The 25,857-nt window shown below is 36.7% G+C and overlaps 2 protein-coding genes across 2 annotated transcripts in view; both read right to left on the reverse strand.

Moving 5' to 3' along the window:
- Nucleotides 1-25,857, reverse strand: part of LOC134199939 (uncharacterized protein K02A2.6-like) — a 933,609-nt gene that overhangs the window by 504,395 nt on the left and 403,357 nt on the right. The window lies entirely within an intron of this gene.
- On the reverse strand, nucleotides 13,955-24,623 carry LOC101745598 (membrane-associated progesterone receptor component 1). Its single transcript, XM_038014992.2, has 3 exons — nucleotides 23,147-24,623; nucleotides 14,710-14,862; nucleotides 13,955-14,177 (listed from the first exon to the last, which is right to left on the reverse strand). The coding sequence occupies exons 1-3, from the start codon at nucleotides 23,430-23,432 to the stop codon at nucleotides 14,086-14,088; spliced, it is 531 nt and encodes a 176-aa protein (XP_037870920.1). The 5' UTR covers nucleotides 23,433-24,623; the 3' UTR covers nucleotides 13,955-14,085.

Consider the following 25,857-nt stretch of genomic DNA (forward strand, 5'->3'; position numbering starts at 1 on the left):
TGGTGTCAGAAATGGGTGGCGCTACCTGTCTCTGCACAAATCATTCATCTAACACGTCGAACCGATACAAACTGACGCTCTCATAAACAAGTCGTATAAATTTTTTTTGTTATATAACAATAGATTTTAACGTATCATAAAATTTCCCTAAAAAATAATTTGATTTATTTTCTAAACATACACGCTTTTGAACGCGCTCTCATTTGTTTTTACTTGAAAGATTTGATGTATCGTCCTATTAAGGTTCGCGATTGCCTCGCGCTTTGTTTTCTCACGTTAGAAGCTGTATAATGGTCTCAGCGCTCCCAACACAATGAACTTTTGTTAGGTTTTCTTAATTGTTTTCGGCTCAATGAGCTTCGTACGTTGAGGCTGAATACAGTTTAAAAAAAACGACCTATTAGTTAACTCAAAAAATATTTTGCTTTCAAAGTGTGTTACGTCACTTATTGGTTTTATTTTGAAGTTTTTGTGACAGTAACAATTCATCAACATATTTAAACCTACGATAGTATTTATTGGATTAAAACTGCAATTTTGTGTCTTTATCAAAGCAATACAACTATTTTATCTTGTTGTTTTGTTTGTATTTAAGAAACATATTTATAATAAATACGCCTAAATAAGCCCAATTAAATTTGTTTTTCATTGACGTATTGAAATTCCATTGTAATATTTATTGGGATTTATATAAGTGGGATACCACAAATTTCAAAAAGCTTATTTTAAAGTAGGCTTTTACTTGTACGTGAGGGCCTACTTGAAAGGTATTACTCTATCACATTCGGAATGCAGACACGTATGAAGACGTCGTGGTCTATAAAGCATAAGCCGTCCGGTGCATTCGTATAGTGCGATGCGATTTCTAATGAAATACGTACTCAACAAAATTCACGATTGACTTCCACAGTTAAGGAATAACATCGTGTAATAAAAATCAAACCCGCAAAATTATAATTTGCGTAATTACTGGTGGTAGGACCTCTTGTGAGTCCGCGCGGGTAGATACCACCCTGCCTACTTCACCGTGAAGCAGTAATGCGTTTCGGTTTGAAGGGTGGGGCAGCCGTTGTAACTATACTTAAGACCTTAGAGCTTATATCTCAAGGTGGGTGGCATATTTCCGTTGTACATGTCTATGGGCTCCAGTAACCACTTAACACCAGGTGGGCTGTAAATATTTTTAAATCAGTACATGTAATTAAAATTACATTTCGTTGATAAACATATTCACTGGCTGTATTATAGATAGCTCTTATCCAAAATAATCCTAGTCTAATAAATTATTCTCTGGCCAAGAACTAATATTTTTTTGTAGACGATAACACGCTCAACGAATTTACTTTTATTTCTGGCGCTCATCAAAATTAAATATCTGTCACTTCGCTTGTTATATAACAATAAATTTGCACGAACATACCGACGCTTGAAAGGCAATCCTGACTAAGCGACAAAAGTAGGTAAAATGAGTTAGATACACCATTGGAATCGTCTGATTTTTCTGCGTCGTTTAGTATAGGTTTCATCACTCTGCGACGTGTTTTATGTCGCTTAGATATGGTGTGATTTTCATAAAAATGCAGAGTTTTTTCCTACCAAACGACAAAAAAAAGTTATTTTAGAGACATCCTGCAGTTAGGACATTTTAATAATAAAGTATTATTTACTTAGTCAGTTATTCATGTTTTTAAATTTTCATTTGTTTTTATTTATTTATTTTTACTTGTTATGAAATTTTTCTTTGAGACCACTTAGTAGATTGTACCTATACAAAGTAGTCGTAATTGGTACAGCTATACAATTTAACCTGAAACAAAATGGAATAATATTGAATCTTAGATAGTTTTACTTGTTTAACATAATATCCCTTTCCATCCGTAAATATTTTTACATGACAACATTTCTAATAACTACGTCGCCTAGATAATTTTACTTGATTAATTTCAATGGTTTCTTTTGGCGCTTAGTTATGTTTACCCGTAAACCAAATATAATTTTTTGTCGCTAAGGAACTGCGCGAGTTTAAATACGTCGTGTGGGTATGCGCAACTAGTCGCGTACCACGTTTTGGCGGGCTGGTAAAAGGTGACATTCGTGAGCTGGGCGTCGCTTAGTAAAGTCGTTTGTCACATTATTGTGCATTTTGTTCCCATGAGGGAGATGTGAACCACGAAATAAGACCAAAGAAACGACTATAGATTCCGTAAAAAGATTTATCAAAAGTTTACAAAGTCGTCGTGGCCTAAAGGTTAAGGCGTCCCGGTGCAATCGTATGTAGCGATGCAACAGTGTTCGAATCCCGTTGGCGAAACCCGCAGGCGGGTACAAATTTTTAGAATGAAATACGTACTTAACAAATGCTCACGATTGACTTCCCCGGTCATCGTTCTCGTCGAACCCGTCGCTCGCGACGAAGGGTTCGTCGAGTAAATTAACCCACAGACACAGCCCACTGAGTTTCTCGCCGGATCTTCTCAGTGGGTCACGTTTCCGATCCGGTGGTAGATTCTGCAAAGCACTGCTCTTGCTAGGGCCAGTGTTAGCAACATCGTCAGGTTTGAGTCCCGTGAGCTCACCCACTAGTTAATGTTACGCGGATACATCTTGTGAGTCTGCACGTAGGTAGGTACCATCACCCTGCCTATTTCTGCCGTGAAGCAGTAATGGATTTCGGTTTGAAGGGTGGGGCAGCCGTTGTAACTATGCTGAAAACTTAGAACTCATATCTCAAGGTGGGTTGAGGCATGTACGTTGTAGAAGTCTATGGGCTCCAGTTACTACTTAACGCCAGCTAGGCTGTGAACTCGTCCACCCATCTGAGCACTAAAAATAAAAAAAATACCAGCGGTACCTTCGCATTACTATCGTCTAGATTCGAGCAAAGTTTACCTTTCTGAAGAAATTAGAAATATCTCCAACTTATACAAACTATACAAAAAGCACAACATGGATCAGGGCATGGATATTGTAAGCGAGAGAATTTTTCGTAAAATATTCCAAGATAATTTCAACATCGGATTTTATGTACCTAAAAAAGTCAAGTGTCTAAAGCGTCGTCAATACGAAAAAAAATAAAAATCCCGAAAAACAAAGAGAAAAGCAATAACATGAAACAGAAAAAGAAGAAAGTTATACCCGTTTTAGAGCCCACAAAAATGAGAGTTGCTAACACTGACCCTAGCAAGAGCAGTGCTTCGCAGAATCTACCACCGGATCGGAAACGCGACCCACTGAGATCCGGCGAGAAACTCAGTGGGCTGTGTCTATGGGTTAGTTCGCTCGTCGAGCCCTTCGTCGCAAGCAAGCAAGCAAGCAAGGACGGTGACCGGAGCTCGTAGTAGGAAACTAGCCGTATATAATTTTTGTGTTTATGAAACGGAACTCGTAATGTTTTTTGTTACTACTGGGATGAGAGTAATGGCAAGCGTGGCGCCAATGAGATTGCAACTATTTTACATAAATATTTTCAGTCCATTGATGCTAGAAGAAACGTTACTCGATTACTTCTCTATTGCGACTTTTGTGCAGGCCAAACCCGTAACCATACGGTATTAGCAATGTTGCATTCATCATTACAGGAGTGCAAATATATCGACATTATTCAAATAAACTTACGGGACACATTTACATGTCGATACCATGCCATTGTAGAGAATCGATCAAAAAATACCACTGTTTACGCATCATCACAATGGTTTACAGTATTTTCAACAGCTAGGCAAGATTCGTCGCCTTTTCAGGTGGAAAGACTGAGCTATGAAGATTTTTATAAATGGGATAGTATTAGTGATAAGTACTTCAAAGGCAACCAAACCGGGAAAATAAGCAAGATCCGTGTTATGACTTTCAAAAAATACAAGCAAAGCGTTAAATACAAAACATCTATGAAGGCTTCTGCATCATCTTTTGATGTCGAAGTTCAGCCTAAAATCAAGTTATCATTGAAATCTTGTTATAGGTCTCATTTACCATATCAAAAGCCAAATATGATGATTTGCTCAAACTTTGCACTGACAAAGTCATTCCTAATTGTCTTAAACAAGAGTTTCTGAGCATTCCACGTGCACGACATTGCACGATATTGAAGATTGTGATTGATTAACAAAAAATAACAAGATCTCATGTCGCATATCTATCGTATGCCTTTGGAGACTGATTATATTACGTGTTGTTAAGTTTGGTTATGTTCAATAGCAGAATACAATTTATTATTGTTTTTGTTGTGGATTTACTCTGAAAACTAGACCTTTTATGAGTTTTAATAATTCTCTATTGTTTTTATGACTGATGAGGCAATAACTAGATTTTGGTATTATATTGGAATACACTACAATGTGTTATGGTTTATTTATTTAATATTGGCAAAATATTGTATAAAATATAATAGTAATAGCGTGATTTTGTTACAAAAAAATATATCCCTATAGTTTCTTACAATAAATGTTTATTCATAAACGTCTCGCTCTTTTGGTTTCGCTCTTTTGCATGATTTACCATAGTAATTTTTTACATTTTAGTTCAATTCTTTACACTTTCTACATGCATAAAAAATGGAATAGTATTTAAATACATTTACTCGATTTGTTGTGAACTATGGGATCACTTTAGTCCAATATACCCAAAACGAAACTGTAAGCTGTGCGAATTTGTCTAACTTTACATGTTACTGAAAATCTTTCAACGATAGCTCATATTGTTTTACATGTTACTCCAAATCTTTCAATTCTGGCTTAGATAATTTTACTTGTGACGAGAAAACTTTTATATAAAATTCAGATAATTTTACCTGTTTATCAAATTATGAACAATATATATAAGCGACAATAACTGCTATATACACAAATGATAGGCAATAACCTTTAAGTATATTCGATGGGCAAAAAAAAACTATTTCTAGGTCTATTAAAATAATTTCCATCCTACAGTTAGATTCGTTAAAATAATTTTTTTTTCAGATATTTCAACTTTAAATTGCTCTACTGTAAAGTTCACGCATTGTCGCTTAGTCATGTTTGCCTTTCAAGCGTCGATACATTATATTAGCAAAAATGTATTGTGATATAGCCGTGAGTAAGCGATCATTATAAACTTGGCGAATTGAGCCTTGAATTTTTATATTATAAATAGCTGAAATAGCTCTCTTTTGCAAGATAAACATGCTTTCAATATTTGCAGCATACCGTAGGACTTAATGCTGTGGAAATAGCTGATATAGATAAGCTTAGAAATTTAAACATGTGTTATCTTATTTTTCAAATCGCATAGGACATCAAACTTTTCTTTCTACGGGCCCTTAAAAAATTACACTCTATTGCAATTTAAAATCCAAAGAGATCTAGAAACAAAACAGGGAGGTAAATCTAATCTTGATATTTGACATTTATTAAAATCACACATTTTTATTTTTTCTTGCATTGAATTCAAGATTTATCACAACACAAACAGTACAATAATACAAAAAAATACAACTGAGTACGAAAAATCATTTACATCAATTAAAAGGAGATTTCGTACCCAAACATAGCCCCGGGGAATGTCTAGGAATTATAAGGTCAACGTCTGGTTTAACGGCTAACCCATGACACCGGAACACTTGACTGCATCTCGGAAGAAATAGACAATTCACTGGCCTACTCATGTAGTCATTAAATCTCCAAAAGATTTAATTTCCAATCTTTTAAATTTCCATCTTCTATAATTTGTTAAGTATGACTATAATCCGCAATGCACTAATCGTCATCATAGTCACAGCATTCAAAGCATCTTCGATCCTCGATCATAGCTTCGACAAAATTGGCTTAACGAAAACAGTTACTTATGTTTTTGTTTAACCTTAAGTTATATTTCCAATAGGAACTATTTTTCTAGAACCAAAATCAAATATCTAAAAGACTTTCTTCCCTCATTCACTAAACGCGAACGTTACTTGAGCATACGAGACCATAACAACGTTTTCCCTTTACAAGTACGTGTAACTTGGCACAAGGCAAAGCCTATTTATTTCGGTTCCGAGATTGTCCCAATATATCTGTAGTTACGAATACAATTCTCTAATACTTCCCGCAGTCTAATTTATAGAGCCCGACAGTCATTTGTCTCAATTTGGTGGCGATGTAATCAATGAACCTGCTATAGAAATCGGATCTTAACATTGACGGGCTGTTACTTGAATATTGTCACCCAAGTCGGAGTTTTGTCTAGATTTTAGGTAGCAGCTTCTCAATTTTCTTGTATCCATAAACGTTATTACTGAAATAGCTCTATCGTTTTTGTAGGTACACAAGCCCATTTCCTCAAACGGTTTTTCGCAATGGATATGCTTTAGCTCAAAAGTAAGATAGTCTACAGTCAGTGTATAGCCCACACCAAATACACAGCCAAAATGAATATCCAATAAACCATTTCAATTTCGAACGGACATAACATTTACAAAACGTTCACACTCTACCGAGCCCTGCATATAAACACAAAGTATTGATAAAGACTTGCCTATTACTCGATTCCAATATAAACTTTACTTATCGGAGCTAACAATAACAAAACTCGAACTCTGCGAGTCGAGTCACATCTAAAGGGAAGTTACCGTTCCTGATAAGCGAATACCTATAGTTATTTAATCGATGTTTTACCTTAAAATCGATCTTCGGTTTTGGTAGCGAAGGTACAGATTTGAATATTACATTCATTTATTTTTTTCTAAATTGGAATCGAAACGAACCATAGAAACCGACAAATTGTGGTTTCAAACTATAACGCCATCGGGTTTTTTTTTTTTTGCTTAGCTGTGTGGACGATCTCACAGCCCACCTGATGTTAAGTGGTTACTGGAGCCCATAGACATCTACAACGTAAATGCGCCACCCACCTTGAGATACAAGTTCTAAGGTCTCAAGTATAGTTACAACGGCTGCCCCACCCTTCAAACCGAAACGCATTACTGCTTCACGGCAGAAATAGGCGGGGCGGTGGTACCTACCCGTGCGGACTCACAAGAGGTCCTACCACCAGTAATTACGCAAATTATAATTTTGCGGGTTTCATTTTTATTACACGATGTTATTCCTTCACCGTGGAAGTCAATCGTGAACATTTGTTGAGTACGTATTTCATTAGAAAAATTGGTACCCGCCTGCGGGATTCGAACACTGGTGCATCGCTTCAACACAAATGCACCGGACGTCTTATCCGTTAGGCCACGACGACTTAGAGATTTAACGGTATTATACTGGTTTGTATCAAGATGTCGCAAGTTCGTGACTGCAACATCTTCTAGCATCCTTGTTGTCAAGGGTCGAGTGATCTCCACACTAAAATGGTACAATCCAGGAAAATTGCGTTATCGAAACTTATCTACTGCATTGAGTTTATCTACAGACGACGATCGACTATACTATAGTGGGTACTTAAATGCTTCAATAAGTAAGAGTGTGTCCTTTGCGGCATTTTCCTTAAAATTTTCACTACCCGACTTTTTGAGGCGTACTACCAAATAATTGTTTTTTTAAAGCAAACGCAAAAAAGGGCTTACCAATAAAATGATTAGAGTTCACAGACATCAAAGACTCAAAGCCGCCAATCCTGAGACACGTGGTTGAAGTTTCCATTGTATTGTATACCAGTTGTCTCACTATTGAAACCGAAAATAACGACTACTACGCGGTAAAAATTGACAGAATGATGGCACATGCAAGGCTTAACTACTAAATATACCCGTATCCCCAGAGGAATAGCCCAGCAGAATAGAATAAGTGTAAGATTCACTGACCACAAGCCTGTTAGGAATCCAAATTCCATAACGATTTACAAAACCAACAGAATCGATTAAACTCGAAAATCGATTTTATATGTACAACATATACCCGTCTCTTTCCTGAAATATTACGTCAGGCAAACAATTCCCGGAGTGGCCCAGCCCAATGAAGACTTACGGCTTTTCAGAGTAACACTTCCTTATAGGAATATATTACTAACACAGAGTTCTTGAAGTTTAGACGTTTGTAATGATACAATTTCGCAAAGTTGACGGTAGAAGTAAATATACTTTATTATAACTTAAAGATCAGATAACAAGCTCACTTTTTGATTAATTTTCACTTATTCATTTTTATAGAAATATTTTTGGAAATCACCAATTAGTAGTAACAGAAAAACCCTTAAGACCAGATGACTTGTCGGTTGCTTTTGATTATCTTTTTTCCTATTACGTAGTACCCGCAAAATTATAATATGGGTAATTACTGATGGTAGGACCTCTTGTGAGTCCGCACGGGTAGGTACCATCACCCTGCCTATTTCTGCCATGAAGCAGTAATGCGTCTCGGTTTGAAGGGTGGGGCAGTTACAATGAGACCTTAGAACTCATATATCAAGGTGGGCGGCGGCATTTACGTTGTAGATGTCTATGGGATCCCTGTTTCAATTGTTCTATGTAACGGCCGTCCTATAATTCAAACGGCAACGCATAGACTTTGCAGCAGGAACAGCCATAGTGGTAGTATCCCTGCGGACTTACAATATGAACTAAATGTCACACTTACAAATTCTTCGTACAGGTGACTGGAATTACAGATGCTTGATATATATTTATACCAATTTTCAAGCATACAATTAACCACAACGCTCGCTCTCCGACAATATAGTACAGGGTTCATTCTTTCTATTTTAATAAATAAAACAAAATAATGACTAGATTCTTGGTGAGATTAATAACAAGTTTCTTTTAATAAATTTAAAATTTCCAATTCGATTTGTGTTTCACATATCGCGGATACACGATCAGTCGCTCGTGGCTGCGATAGTTCTAAAGTATTCGAAACATCGAGAACTCAAATGATAATCACAAAAATGAGACAAAAACCCTCAGATAATCGCCCACACTCCAAGCCAATCGGAATTACAAAGGCGATTTCAGCACGTCAACTTGGACAAAATTGGACATTTCCAGTCTACTAAAGGAAGGTTATGTTTCAACTTTTTTTTTTATATATTGCCCTCGTTTTAGACGAGCATACGGCCCACCTGATGGTGAGTTATTGCCATCGCCCATGGGCGTCAGCAATCAGGGACAAAGCTAAACCGTTATCTACCGTTAAAGTCTTAAATTATTTAACAAGCTTCTAATTTTAAACAATTAATGAATCAGGCGAACACTGGTATCATTTATTTTACAGCGATATAACGAATTAAATTAATTAAGAGTTATTTCAATGTGATATCACATTATCTATACTAATATTATAAAGAGGAAAGATTTGTTTGTTTGTTTGTTTCGAATAGGCTCCGAAACTACTGGACCGATTTGAAAAATTCTTTTTCCATTAGAAGCCGACATTGTCCCTGATGAACATAGGCTACTTTTTATTTATTTATTTTTTATTTTATTTTTTTGGTTTCATGTGTGTTTTAATGTTTCCGAAGCGAAGCGAGGGCGGGTCGCTAGTGTCAATCATAAACAAAGCTTTTATCAAGAAACAAACTAATCACTTATTCCTCTTGCTTAATTAGCTAACCATTCAGAGACATACAAAAATAGCTAATTTAATTACGCGTCAGATAAACATTGCAATATTCACATCTTGCTTCAGTAAAAGCGTTTCAGTACCAACCAAGATAGCTTTTAAGCTGTTCTATAAGTAGATCCTGTTACGTCTCTTATCTTTCCGTTATTAGGTTTCCTGTTATCTCGTCCGGTTACACCGTCGACATTAAAGCTAGAAACAGGATTTTAGTTAATCTTAGTTTTCAGAGTACCTCCTTTTCATAGGATCGTAGATATGCAGAAGTTTAGTCATTGGATCGTAAATATGCATGTACCTACAAAATAAATATGCACATATGTAGAAAAAATTGATCGGTTGGAGCTAGGCGGAAATTTGCTGGAATTGAAAATTTTACAAGATATTCAAGAAATATAATTGAAATAGATACTTTGATTTTGAAAGTAAAACTTAAAAAATTATTTCATCATGAAACTTTTTTCTTACATTAAACATTTTACACTTGGTAAAAAACTTCAGGGAACTTGAAAACTTCTGAAGGTACGATGTCCTTTAAAAATTCCGATCACGATTTCACAAAGGAAGTTCATAACAAATTCTAGATAGGTAAATACTGGAGGTACCTACGTAGAATCCTGTGAAGATTTAATAAAACGTTTCTGAATGAAATGAAGCGTAAAATAGAGTTCCTTCCATAGATTAGTTCCTTTTGTCGCTGAGCCTCCGCTCCGCTGAGGAAATCACTAGGAAATTGTCCAGCGCGCGCCTACGACGACACAGGAACGTGTGATGCAACTATAATGGCTCTGGAAATGTTCTCGTAGAGTATAAACAAATTCTCGTAGAGTATAACGCAAGATGTAGAGTATAAACATACATTGGTGATGGAATGTCAAAAATTTTACTTTCATCTAACGAGGACATATAAGATCAATTGATTTCAGGTTGCGTTAAGTAGTGTAAAGAATGTTGGCGTACCACAGGTTTTTTTGTTCATTCATGATTATTCAGTGAATGAATGAGCTCACGGTCGACCTGGTTTTAAATGGTTACCGGAGCTCCATATCGCTGCCTATCTTCAAGTATTTTCCATAAAAGTGTATCCATAGCAGTATTAGTGCCTTCCAAAAAATCAATATTGTTGGCAATGGTGATCAAGACTCGATCATAATTCATTTAATCATAAATTTTGAACTATATTTAATTTTTACGTTCTCCATCTCTCAAATGCACAGATTTTCTATGAAGTGAACCAAAAGCCTAAGAATGGTCAGACGTATGTTAACATGGTAGAAAGTAGGAAGTTGTTTAAGCAGAAGTTAAGATGGTGCCAGGATAGGCAGGAACAAATTAAAATGGATTCACTTGCATCCCATCATTCCGTTAATAATTTCCCACAGTTCTGGAAAGATACCGGAAAATTTAACCAGAAACCTGGCCTTCGTGTGAGTATTAATGGTATTTTTGACCATCACTTGATTGCAAATGCGTTTAGTAAACACTTCAAGGTGACACCGCAGCGTAATACTGGTGTGTTTCGGTCGCCCGTTGCTGGAACCGTCATCCAGAAAAGGGATATCAGTTTTACATCGAAGGAGGTTAAAAGAGTTATTAACAGCATGCATAGAGGTAAATCCCCTGGATATGATGGTCTCAGCATCGAGCATCTTAGGCATGCTGGAGTCCACCTGCCGCGCGTCCTATCCTTGTTTTATAATCTCTGCCTTTGCCATAGTTACTTACCAGAGGAACTTACTAAAACTATAGTGATTCCAATTATTAAGAACAGAACTGGGGACGTCTCGGATATGAATAACTATCGACCCATCTCTCTTGCGACCATATTAGCCAAGGTGTTGGACGGCTTGCTTAATAACATTCTTAACAAACATATTAAACTGCATGAAGCCCAGTTCGGTTTCAGAAATGGGCTTTCCACTGAAAGTGCGATATTATGTCTTAAGCAAGCTGTTCAGTACTATACGGACAGGAAAACACTGGTATACGCGTGCTTCCTAGACTTGTCTAAGGCGTTTGACACAGTCATATATGATAAGCTTTGGGACAAACTGGGCAGGGCGGGTGTACCGGTTGAGGTCATATCAGTGTTACAGGAATGGTACCACTGCCAGCGGAACCAGGTGAGATGGGCGGGAGCTTTGTCCGGGCCATATGGCATGGAGTGTGGCGTGAGGCAGGGGGGGCTGACCTCTCCTTTGTTATTTAACTTGTACATAAATGACCTTATCGGCGAGCTCAGCAGCACTCATACCGGTTTTCATATTGATAGTGTATGCGTCAATAATATTAGCTACGCGGACGATATGGTGCTGCTGGGACCATCGGTAGGTGCTATTCGTAAGATGCTGGCTATATGCGAGACCTACGCTGGGGAACATGGACTGACCTACAGTAAAGCAAAAAGCAAAGTTCTGCTTTTCAAGGGTAAGTCAGGTGCACCCGTTCCAGTTCGTGTTCCTTCAATTAAATTATATGATGAGGAACTGCAGAGAGTGACCAGTTTTAAGTACCTGGGCCACATTGTAACGGATGATTTGTCCGATGACGCAGATTTGGAGCGGAAGCGCAGGGCATTGGCGGTCCGAGGAAACATGGTTGCCCGTAGATTCGCTCGGTGCTCCTCCCCAGTAAAAATTTCTTTGTTTAAGGCATTTTGCCAATCGTTTTACGCGAGCAGTCTATGGGTGAATCATACTCAACGGGCTGCCAGGGTCCTGCGCGTTCAATATAACAACATCTTCAGGGTGCTATTGCGGCTGCCTCCCTACTGCAGTGCGTCGCAAATGTTTGCTGATGCCCGGACGGATGGCTATCAAGCTATAATCCGAAAAAAGGTTGCCTCTTTTTTAAGACGAGTGAGAAACAGTAGTAATGGCATCCTCGGGATGATTGCTTCTCGCGCTGATTGTCCGATCCAACATAAATGGATGTGTATAATTACCGGACAAGACTGACATATCCTTATTATTATTTTACTCCTCATTATGAAATGTGTATGATTTTCTTTTTATTTTATTTTTTCTCCAAATTAATTAACTGATTGACATAATGATAGCTAATATTGACATAGAGTGGTTACTACTGTATTGATATAATTATGTGTTTCTAATTCATTTCCTTTGTATATTTAATTAATTGAATTAGTATATTGTGTTCATTTTCTATTTGTATTGTTGAACTGTTTGTGTGCTGACTATTGTATTATTATCAATTTATGGATTTTTTCTGAAATAAATGTTTTATTATTATTATTATTATTATAAAAAAACCATGGAAACTTTGCATTTGGATAATTACTTAAGTAATGCGTAAAAATGGCTTCATATTTAACATAATAGAATAAATTGTATTCGATCGACCGTCGTTTTAAGATTGAATTGACATGGTCGTTGATTACACTACACTAATGATCATAACATTGTACTTCAAAGATTTTATTGTCATTTACCAGAACTATCCAGCATTCCTAATTACATCAATGATAAATTACATTTGAGTCGCTTGCCAGTGATAATATATACAAAAATTCAAAATAAACAACGCCGGATCTCAACCGAAAAACGTAGTACCCATCAAATTCTCATCATTCAACGTTAAAATATTTGAACGTCATAAAAACTGAATTCAAAGATTACAAGTCGAGCAAAGAGGCTTAATTCAGAACCGCGACACGATGCCACTCGATTATCGAGCTCCACTCGAGATGACGAAGTAATACGTGCAACGCATGAAGAATAAGCGTCGTCACATAATAAGACAGCTGAGAGAAACTCACATTAACCAGATAACACAATTGGAGCCACTTTAAGCGCCAAACATTTGGGTTTTGGATATTTATTTGAATTAACACAACAGTTATTAGTTTTAGTATACATATGTGCTTGAAATTTAAATTAGAAGTTCGAGATAAATTGGAAAGTTTTTTGGGATAGCTATGTTAAAAATTTAGTTTAGTATTAATATCGGGATAGATTTTGGACATTCATCACAATGAAAAAAAGGGTTAATTCGCAACTAATAATTTCATTTTAATGAATTTTAGATTAAGAAAACCTTAATTTGTTCCAGAATTATGTCATTTTTATACAGGTTATTTTAGTTATAAATTTAAATACAACGAAAACATATTCTTGTATTATTTACGAAAAAATAAGAATAGGAAACTGGTAAGTTTGATATTCAAAGGTATTTGTATCGGTTCGTGCAATAGTTACATATTTTGCCTTACCTTTACTAATACCTTTGAATATCAAAGGTATTTCCTGTTGTTGTCCTTGTGCCTAAGATATTATGGTAACATGGATGTATGTATGTAATGTATACACATAGATAGCGACCTTTTCAACATAATGTCTCATTGCCTACTCCAACTCTTCCTTCGAATAGTTCTATACATCCCAAAATAAAGTAAACTTAAAGGAAATAAAATAAACAAATTATGAAAAAAATATTTATTTAACATTTCAAAACTTTTACCTAATTACCCCGTTCCTAGCGATACGCGACACTTACCCCAGTGTTAAAATGAAACTGACACATTTGTCAAACGTCAATACCACGAATTTGCTTACTGTGATTTTTTGTCTTCGCTCTCATCATCACTGTAATTTTTTGGCGTTTCACCCAATTTGAGGAGGCGACCAACTATGTCGTATTTTTCTGGAAAATTAGCATAATATTTAGTGAACAATCTTTTTTATTTTTTATTTATTGCTTAGATGGATAGACGAGCTCACGGCCCATTAAGTGGTTACTGGAGTCCAGACATCCACAACATAAATGTGCCACCCACCTTGACATATAAGTTCTAAGGTCTCAGTATAGTTACAACGGCTGCCCCGCCCTTCAAACCAAAACGCATTACTGCATCACGGCAGAAATAGGCAGGGTGGTGATACCTACCCGTGCGGACTCACAAGAGGTCCTACCACCAGTAATTACGCAAATTATAAGTTTGCAGGTTTGATTTTATGATAGGATATTTTTACTCCACCGTCGAAGTCAATCGTGAACATTTGTTAAGTGCGTATTTCATTACAAAAATTGGTACCCGCCTGCGTGTAATGAACACCAATGTAGCGCAAGATACGAATGCACCGGACGTCTTATCCTTTAAATCTAAAAAGATTAAGACAAAATATTTCGTTGCTATCTATATACATCCACTTAGTGCATTAAACGGTTTACTTACCCCTAAACTGCTCTTCCCATTCTTTGGCTGAAGCTATTTCATCTGAACCCAGATCGCTAACATCGTCGTATTCATCGTTTTCTGACGCAGCAACCTGCCCTGTGGCTAAGCCTCTTGTGGCGTCTTTACCAGCAAACGCCGAGTATGGGCCTCCTGCGATTTAAAACAACTACTTATTGATTGAATATAAATTACAGTAAGGTAATGTTACAACATAATCTGTCCAGATATTTATTAAAGTATAAGAGATACAATAGGGTCATGCTAAATAAAAGAAAGGAAAGAAACAAATAACAATTATTTGATGTTAAATTATTAGTAGTATATAGTTGCGTTTCTATAAGCGTTAAGACTATCACAATTACCTAGCCCAAGCCGATAGCCGTGGTTGGAGATAAGCATGTTGCCAAGTGAATGATAGCCAACATTGAGCAAAGGAGTCATTGTTTCAACTGCCTTAGAATTTTTACTAGTGGTAGGGCTTCTTATGAGCCCACACCAATGGTAAGAGATAAATGTAACTGCCATTGGCAATAGTAATAATATCAACGTCAACGGTATAAGTGACAGCTGAAAAATGCCAGTCTGACACTGAATTAGATTAAATAATGATTATGCTTTATATTTAAAAGTTCTAACTAGCTATCACAATGAGCGCAATAATTATATGTAGATCGACTTGAACTCTCTTTTGTAAAAAAGCGATTATTTTGTCATGATTAATTCAATTTTGATTATATCAAATTGAGTAATTCGTTTACTATTAAGAAAGCTTTGTATAGATAAGATAAAGATGACTAATAGCGATTCAAGAATAGTAATTTATTTCTTCGAATCTAGATTATTTTAATGTCTTTTTGTGTTTTAACAATAAATCACTAAAGTTACTACACTACGTTTATTTAGAGTCAACACACTTACAACCACTAAAATTATTGAAAAGCAATGTTTTAAACTAACAATTGGCATGATTTATTTATCAACCAACACTCGCTGAATAGTATAATTTGTAGCTGATTCATCAACTCAACAATAAAATGTAGTGCACAATCTTGATTACTAAAATGTAATAGATTATGATTAAGCAAGATATTACATATTATGTCAAAGTGTGATGGCGTTTATAAATTTAAAACACGAATACGACACATTAGCAAACTTGCAATATAAAAATTTCGTACAATTTAGTATTACAACAACAGGTTGGCAGTATATTACAACCACAAGCAATGCGTCTAGGCAATCCTTGATTCAGAGAATAAATTGTTGACATTAAATTTGCCAATACGTTCCACACCTAATACACCTTATAACCCAATTCCCTTCTGTCAACTGTCTTTTTCAAGAGCCAGGAACCTTTCTAGAGCGATAAGACTTTTCATTGATATAAACTAGTGTTTTTCGGTATCTTAGCTGCTATCCACACAGCCAAGGATAGGCAGGAGTGGCGCAGGATAATCCAGGAGAAAGTTATTAGAGGAAGCCACGATCTTCAGTATTGGTGATTATCGACCGAAGGAGGAGGAAGAGTATCTTAGTGGAAAATATGAGGTGAAAACTATGCTTCTATATTCTTTTCACCAAGCCATTCTGAATTGTTTTCATGAAGGTGCGTTAAGTATCATGACTTAGGTTCCATATTTTGGGTAAATATTTGTTCGTACTAGATCCCAATGGTTTTGGACCTTTAGCCACGCGTCATCTCCTACAGTCTACACGTCTTGTGTAAAATTTCGAAGGAGTGTCTTAATAAGCTCGCCAAAGAGACAAGTACACTATTTACCAGACAGTACATTGACGCATACTCTCAAAATTGTCAAATTTGGAAAACTTGACATTCCAAGTAATGGGAAATCGTTGATGCAATGCTCAATTACAAACTAAACTCAACAATAAGTTAAAATAATTGTACATCATACCATTTAATACTCGTGCTTAATTCTACTACGTTTTTTTTTATTGCTTAGATGGGTGGACGAGCTCACAGCCCACCTTGTGTTAAGTGGTTATTGGGGCCCATAGACATCTACAACTTAAATGCGCCACCCACCTTGAGATATAAGTTCTAAGGTATCAGTATAGTTACAACGGCTGCCCCACCCTTCAAGCCGAAACCCATTACTGCTTCACGGCAGAAATAAGCAGGGCGGTGGTACCTACCCGTGCGCACTCACAAGAGGTCCTACCACCAGTAAACGTGTAAACCGTAAACCGCGTGTTTTTGTATCTAAATTTAATAAATAAATCTTGTAGTTTTTTTTTTATACTTCAACCAGTACACTATATTAGGGTCCTGGACGGTCCATAAGCTAAGACTCGTAGATCTGAAACTAGATTAACACATACTTCTTCTTTCTGAATTACAAATTCAATGCACATATAACCGAGAGATGTTCTTATATAGTTATAATTCCTAACACGTATTGTACATGTATTGAACAAGAATAGTTAAAAAAAAACTTTTCATCCGCTTTCGAACTGTAACAGATTTCGTAATATTGTTTCATGAAGATTACAGTAAAACTATTTCTTTTGGACACAATAAAATTATATTTCCTGTACAGAGTCCGCATACTAATGGCAAGTCCGGACCGTTCGAGGTGAGTGACCTCGACGATGTAATCTACTGATAAATATGAAAGATAAGGGTTTTGGTTCGGCAGTAACTCGAAACACGAAAAATTTTCGCTCCGTTGTTAGTCAGTGCTTACGGTCGACTAACGCTCATAGTTCATATTTCATCAGATTGCCGATTCGGGTAATTTGAATAAATTAATTAAAATATATTTTCTGTAACTCGAAGAGGTTAAATTTTTTAGTTATTCGAGTGTGCTCATGTTTGGCAACATTGCAGAAATTTATTGAAATATTTGTCTATCATCATTCATCATTATCCTGCCCTTCTCCCAGTCACCTAGGGTCGGCGCAACATGTTTTCTCCTTCCATACTCTTCTATCATATACCATTTCTTCGCTCACTCCCCTGAAATATTAGTGTATATCTGGGCTTTTTTTTTTTCTTTGCCGTTAAAAGTCTCTTGTCGGATATGGATATGCTCCAGCTATCGCCTATCACAAAATACGACGAACTTTGTTTGAAGACGTAGATTACATAGAACTACTATTAAATACTCTGGAATTTTCATTGCATCATTTGAAAACTACTTCTTGTCTCGATAGTAAAGTTTTGAAAAATGTTTCGTAAAATCGATCTATTTGGCATCGATCAAAAAGCATTCCTCAGAGACTTATCAGATGATATTATATCTACAAAATGATAAGTTATTTCCGTGAAATAGGCCATCTGTAATTTATCGTCGTCCCTTTAACTGACTTCAAAAAAGGATGAGGTTTTCAATTCGACTGTATGTCTTTTTTTATGTTTGTTACCTCATATCTTTTGACTGGGTGAATCGATTTTGATAATTCTTTTTTTATTAGAAAGCTGACGCTTTCTGTGCGGTCCCATTACAATTTAGTGCAGTTCTGATAATGGTATCCATGAGAAAATCATATAAGTCTTGCATTTGCATTAAGTACGTGTGCGACAAATAGCTCAATAACTCAATATCACGCCAACCGATTTCGACAATGATTGTTTTTAGTGTATATTAATTTTTTTTGGAATGTCTTTTTTTTTTCTATTAGAGGACGGTTTTTGTTAAAGCATGTCTATTTACAATTATTCTTGGCGTGGACGACGCCACGACGAGTTAGATGGTTGTTTAGATGGCTAGATAACAATCGATAGCAGCGTATGGCGCTCTTGTAAAACACACAGACCTAAACACGGGGGACACAGCGCTGGACCATCTCATTCAAGATCGCGTAATAGCCGGTATGTTTTATGAGACCCGGAGCCAGAGGTACTTGTTACTGAAGTTCCAAAATGACCTATGCAACTCCGAAAATACATAACTGACATGCCGTACTTGAATCGCGGTCCAGATGGCAGGCCGAACTCTCAGCCCCCACACGTATCATTGATGCAACTCCCAGTATACTCGCAAAATGATTGACAACACAACATACAATACATACACCACCTGATTGTCTTGCTTAGGAGGTAGCTCACCGAATCCTTATTATACAAACAAAAACTGACCTCGTCGCTATGATTTTTTTACTACCTATGCTGATAGCCTATTTCATCTTCGTCCTAACATGTAGGTGAGCTCACGGGGCTCAAACCGGAGTATTGCTAACACTGGCCCTAACAAGAGCAGTGCTTCGCAGAATCTACCACCGGATGGGAAACGAGACCTACTGACAAGATTCGGCGAGAAACTCAGTGGGCTGTGTCTAGGGGTTAATTCGCTTGTCGAGCCCTTCGTCGCAAGCAACGGGTTCAACGAGGACGGTGACCGGGCGTTATGATGCTTAACTGTGCTAATATTAAAGAAGTTGAACTGCCACATGCTACTTCGTAAACCACAACAAGTGGGGTGATAGTCGGAATATTTAATCATACGATCCAAGAAAAGGGCTAGACGACTTAGCGCTGGCTATTTGGTTCTGCTTTTTGGGTGGAGGAATTACAAATAACTGGATATATTTGAATAATTTTGTCGATGACTGTACTGTGCCAATTTATAAAGACTATAGCGAAAAAATCAATGATTCCACAAAGTTAAATAAACATTACATAATATACATAAAATAATAATCTATATAAATATATTATCGGTAGAAAGATCGATCCATCGATCTATTTAAAGTAGTATAATTCATTGGAATATCGTGGCGTCTTACATATTAAGCTGCAGACTAATCAAAATTTCTATGACGATTTGAATTGTTTCAATTGAACTAAATGATAGGCGGGGTGAAGTTGCCGCAACGAAGGTCAACAAGCAAGTCTTCAATTATAGAATAATTTTGTGCCTCACTTGTGTTGCGATGTGGCAGTTGTCAATGAAATAATTGTAACAAAATTGTTTGGTTAATCAATGCTCTTAACAAGCCCTTGTAAGTTCAATATATCGCGATATGAAAGACTTAAATTAAATAGAATATATTTTTTAAAATTTGTAGATAATTCTATTGTGTCGTAGGTATATGATTATTGGAACGAAGTTCCTTATGGGACGATGTGGAGGGGTACCCTAACCGGGAAAAACGTCCGTAACGTAAGGTTTTTATTATTTATTTATAGTTTTAGTATGATGGCTATACAGTGTCTAATGTATAGTCTACGTGATGACGGTTATTATTATTATTCATATAAATAGCTGGTTCTTTGTATATTATTATTATATATTTTTTATAAATCATTGTGAATAAAATAAAGTTGATAAGTTTGTAAAGTAGTTTTTTTTTATCAATAAAAAAACATAATAAAAAATTTATATCCGAATAATTATTTTCTTTATACGTCGAATAGAATTTAAAATTCATTATAATAAGGAACTTCGTTCCTATCCGGTGTCCCACGACACCACACATCTTTTTTTATTATCTATGCTAAAACTTTAGAATAATGTTTTTGTACAAATCGAGACCTCGAATTCATTGAACTAATAAATTCTAAAATAATCCTAACCCTACAAGTGTTATAATCCGACCTGCGGTTCACGAGGAACCAAAAACTCTCAAAAAATGGACTTGTGTATTCGAATTAGAGAAACAAAAAAACACTTCGTTATTTACTGTCACAAAAGTTATCGGCATATCTAAATAGCCTAAGTACCTACGAAGATAAATTTAGGTACGACAATGCATATTTGCACAGTTGCTAATTACCACATTAGGTTTACAATAACGTACATAATAAGTCGTGATCGAATAATTTCAACTTTTCAATATACTTAATAGATCTCAGTGATAAACATACTAAAAACTACTAAAACTAATGACAATTTCTATTGCTGCTTCGTCATTTTCAGTAACAGCAATTAATTGTGTTACAACAATTAGTCGACAACAAGTTATAACAATATTACAAATATACATTGTCACATTCTTATTCTTTTAATAAGTTTACAGTAAGTCATTAGCAGTTAAGATCAGAAGTCTTCCAAGTTCAGAAGTCTTCCAAACAATATCTCTCGTACAGCAGTAATTAAAACAAATGCAACGCAAAAAATACATTGTAGATCTTATCGAGTGTACAGAACCTGAATTTTTAGTCTTATCGTGACCACAGTAATTGCAATTTGGTTAAACTACAGAAATAAAAATAGCATTAGACTCGTTATTTTGTTACCACATTATTAGTGGGTACGGTGCTAAGGTGTTTTGTGGTTTTAGTTACCACATTTCTGCCTATTTCGACACAGTTATCATAATTTCCAGTACAAAGCTTAGGATAACCTATTGAAGTTCCAGTGGCTGTTCAACCTTTTGTTAAGTATTTTAGAGTGCTTCGGTATAAGCCTAAGAACACTCCCATAGACACAGTCCACTGAGTTTCTCGCCGGATCTTCTCAGTGGGTCGCGTTTCCAATGCAGTGGCAGATTCTGCGAAGCACTACTCTTGCTAGAGCCAGCGTTAGCAACACTCCCGGTTTGAGCCCCGTGAGCTCACCTACACAACTAGGAGAAGCTGAAATAGCCTCTCAAGGCTATCAGCATAGGTGGGAGAGAAAAAAAGAACACTTTTGGTTATTAATATCTCTCCGTCTACCATCCATGCTATTTCTTCTTATTGACTAATTGACATTTCTCTTGCCATCTTAAATAGGACGTCATGAATTGTATTCTAGGATACGATAATACCCCTTGCTTTGAACGACGAAATAGACATTTATCCTATGTTAATTAGTAATCAATTCGGAAACAACTAATTTAAAGAAAGCACTTGTCATAAGTAAAACAGAATCAAGACCCTCATAGACATAACCCACTAAGTTTCTCGCCAGATCTTCTCAGTGGGTCGCATTTCCAATTCTCTCAAGTTGAACCCGAGAGCTCACCGGCGATTAGTTAGGAAAAATGAGAGAGACCAAATATCAGGGTTACGTCCTCAATGTATATTTGGAAACAATATTCAATCTGTCTCAATTTCGGGAGAGAAATCAGAGTAATACTAAATACCCATTTTGACTTTTTGATATTAGCATTTTCCGTCCGAGCTGTAGATGTTCGTGTTCATTATGTAGTCGAAAGGGTGAGATAACTAAGCATGTAATTTTTAAATTCTTTAAAATGTTTGTTGACATCCACATTTTTATTGCCTAGACGAACGAAGGAGCTCATGATCGACTTAGTTACCGGAGCCATTGACATCGCAACGTAGTTCCCGCTTTTCGCCTTAATGTCCTTTTATTAAAACGGCATGACAGCTTCGAGGCAAAAAAAGACAGGATTGTGACGCTCCGCTCGTGCAGTTACATTACGCCTAACCATCACGAAAAGCTGACTGGCGATCACAATACGCTCCTATATTAACCAGAGAATGCTGCTACACGTCACGGTGCTTTTAGGTACTTCAAGCACCGGTCATCGTTCTCGTCGAACCCGTCGCTTGCGACGAAGGGCTCGACGAGTAAATTAGCCCACAGACACAGCCCACTGAGTTTCTCGCCGGATCTTCTGAGTGGGTCGCGTTTTCGACCTGGTGGTAGATTCTGCGAAGCACGGCTTTTGCTAGGGTTCGTGTTAGCAACGTCGTCAGGTTTGAGCCCCGTGAGCTCACCTACTAGTTAAGGTTACGCTGAAATAGCCTCTCAAGGCTATCAGCTTAGGTAGGAAAAAAAAAAGCTACACGTCATCCGGCGAATCTCTTAGTCGCTTTTTACGACACCACGGAAAGAGATTGGGTGGTACTATTTAAGATTTACACCTCACAGCCAACGAAGTTAACAGCATGACTGTCAATAAAGACAAGAGTTTTTTTAATTAGCTGAAATACTTTATGAACCAATAGAAGATTCTCACAATCGTGATGCACAATAACGTATTCGATCGCCAAAACGGTTCATCAAAATTTTGGTAAATTACTTACATTATAAAATTGTCTTTTTTTTTTGATAACACGATGCTATTATGTTTACTTCGATGATGATAAACACGAACCGCGCGACCGGTTTTGTCGACATTCTGTTACGCTAGTGTATTCGTTTCTCGTCCCGCTCACACAAATACAGTTGAAATGAAAACAAAAGAGACGAACATATCATTATCATGTTTCGTCGCAGTTTGCTGATGTTTTCAGATTAGGGCTACAAAAACTTTAGAATATAAATGACTATTTTGCATTGACGTCTTGCGTTTAAAATACAGGAATATAAAATGTGTGTGTAGTATTTACGTTTCGTTCGCTTAGCACACTGAAGACAATGTCACGGCTTGTATTCTTGTATGACCTTCACACCGAATAGAATCTAAATGTAATTACTATTCGTTTATTTATGATAGTTTAATGAGTGTACATAAATTGAAACAAGCCAACCGACCTTCAAACATAAAACTAAGTGTCAATTAAAACACAACTCACCCGGTCCATAAAATCTCTTGCCTCTAGTAACATCAAATATAATTCCATTCACAGCCAAAAGAACTCTTCCGTCAGGCTGAGTTCCGTCGTATTTCTTCAACTCGGCAACAGTTAGGTCTTTCCTCAACTTTGGCAACGGCGGCGGCGGCGGAGGCACGTTAGCTTCAGATTCGAAATTCGACTTAATGATTTTGTAGATAAGGTACACTATAACTCCGATAAGGACTAGATTGAGAGGGCTAGTTAATTCGTCCCATACTGTGAGGCTATTAGTTTCGTCCGCCATTTTGTATACGTGTTGCGTGCGCGAGCGCGTGGCCTGTACTGATTTATGATTCACATGATTCAATTCAGTTGTTTTGTGTCATAGAATGTAAGTTGTGTCGGAGCCACTGAGATGTGTACGCGTAATCTACCATTTAACACTATGCTATTGTAGTTAATGTAAAACCTCTATTCTTTATAATGTAAGGTCATCGCAGACGCCGACACTCATTGTGACTACTGACTAAGTAGTTTTTTATGTTCTTTCTTAATAACTACTGTTTTAGAATTGAATGTACTTTGTCCCGGTGATAAGGTAGAACGTATTACAAAAATAGTAGGTACAAGATTTTACTCTATAAAATTGTAACTTCACGTGATACTAATATAGTTTCTGCTTACAAAAAAAACCCAGTTTGTGATTTTTTTTTGTGGCCGTAAATACGTCCGTCCACTCACATAGAAAAAATTAAAAAGCTGTTATCATTAATATTATTATTATTATATAAATATTACGAGTGTTTGATCTAAAAATTAACAAAGAAACACGTTTAAAGCCGCTAATTTTTGCTTATTAATGACTAATTAATTTATTAATTATCCTCCATTTGGAGCTACCTCAATCGACATCTGAGCTCTCCATTCAAACGAGTACCAGACCACATAATAAATATCGATCAATGTTATTTTTAAATCTCCACCGAATTAAAATCGAAATACTTCGCATTATCAGATTCAGTTAATTGGATGCGACACTTCAATTAACTCGACTCACTGTAGCGTTGCGTTTTCTTTGGTTTTCACCTAAATTTAGCTTGGGGTGTCTCTTTTGTTGCACTTAGGAGTTTTCAGTTGGATAATATCTGTGTGCTTAGTACTGCTTAGTGCGAGTTTTTTAACATTCTCGATAGCGTAAAAGTTAGCTCATATTTGTATGGAGTGGGATCGTTTGCCTACGTTTGCCGCTAGGGGCACTGTTTCAACTGCATACAAAATTGGCTTAACTTTTACGCTATCGAGAACGTTAAGAAACTCGCACTAAGCATACAGATTTGTATGGAGTTCGAACGTTTGCTTACGTTTGCTGCTAGGGGCGCTATTCCAACTGCATACAGATTCGAGTTAATTTTTACACTATCGAGACGTTAAAAAATTCACACTAAGCTCACTGTATTACTTAAGACCCTAAAAAGAAAAAGCCGAGTAAAATACTAGAACCTTTGAAGAACTTTTGAAGTCGTCGTGGCCTAAAGGATAAGACGTCCGGTGCATTCGTGTGTAGCGATGCACCGGTGTTCGAAACCCGCAGGCGGGTACCAATTTTTCTAATGAAATACGTACTCAACAAATGTTCACGATTGACTTCCACGGTGAAGGAATAACATCGTGTAATAAAAATGAAACCCGCAAAATTATAATTTGCGTAATCACTGGTGGTAGGACCTCTTGGGAGTCTGCACGGGTAGGTACCACCACCCCACCTATTTCCGCCGTGAAGCAGTAATGCGTTTCGGTTCGAAGGGTGAGGTAGCCGTTGTAACTATACTGAGACCTTAGAACTTATATCTCAAGGTGGGTGGCGTATTTACGTGGTAGGTGTCTATGGGCTCCAGTAACCACTTAATACCAGGTGGGCTGCGAGCTCGTCCACACATCTAAGCAATAAAAAAAAAACCTTTTTAGTATTTTATTAGAACTCGTATTCTTACTCGTCGAAGAATTTAGCGAGTTCGTTTACCGGAGTTCTATTTCTGCCGTGAAGCACTCATTAAATTTCTGTTCGGAAACACGGACTGGCAACGCAAAAAACCGTAGTCTAAGCATTTATTGCCCCCGCTCGCCAGTCACTCCGCAAAATCTTAAAGAACAATGCGCTCAGTGCGAGTTTTTTAACGTTCTCGATAGCGTAAACGTTTATCCAAATTTGTATGGAGTTGGGACGTGTGCGTACGTTTGCCGCTAGGGGCGCTGTTCCAACTTCATACAAATTCGAGTTACTTTTTACGCTATCGAAAACGTTAACTTGCAGTAAGCACACAGACGAGTGCACGCAGTCAGTCACTCCGCAACCACGGCCGTAAGCACACGGTGCCAAACGCCTTAGTTAAAACGTCCTAAAATCGCCTCCCTCAAATTCGACTTGTAACTTTTGTAAGCCGCATTGCTATAAATAAATATATGCCACATCCTCAACATACTTTATTACACAACTTACAACGCCTTCTAATCTAAAATATAGGTGGAACTTACTTTGTATTGTCCAAGGAATATACTTGCATCACAAAGGAAATTGTAAGCTGTCTGTTCATTAATATTAATTAAAATTCAATTCAATTCTAATTCTGCTTTAATAAAATGGCCGTGTTAGTCAAATTCTGTTTTATTTTTGTTGTCAAAATGATAGTATATATTATATGTATATTAGTGGGAGTATTTATTGTAATCAT

This window comes from Bombyx mori, chromosome 13, assembly GCF_030269925.1.
Source record: "Bombyx mori chromosome 13, ASM3026992v2".
NCBI lineage: Eukaryota > Metazoa > Arthropoda > Insecta > Lepidoptera > Bombycidae > Bombyx > Bombyx mori.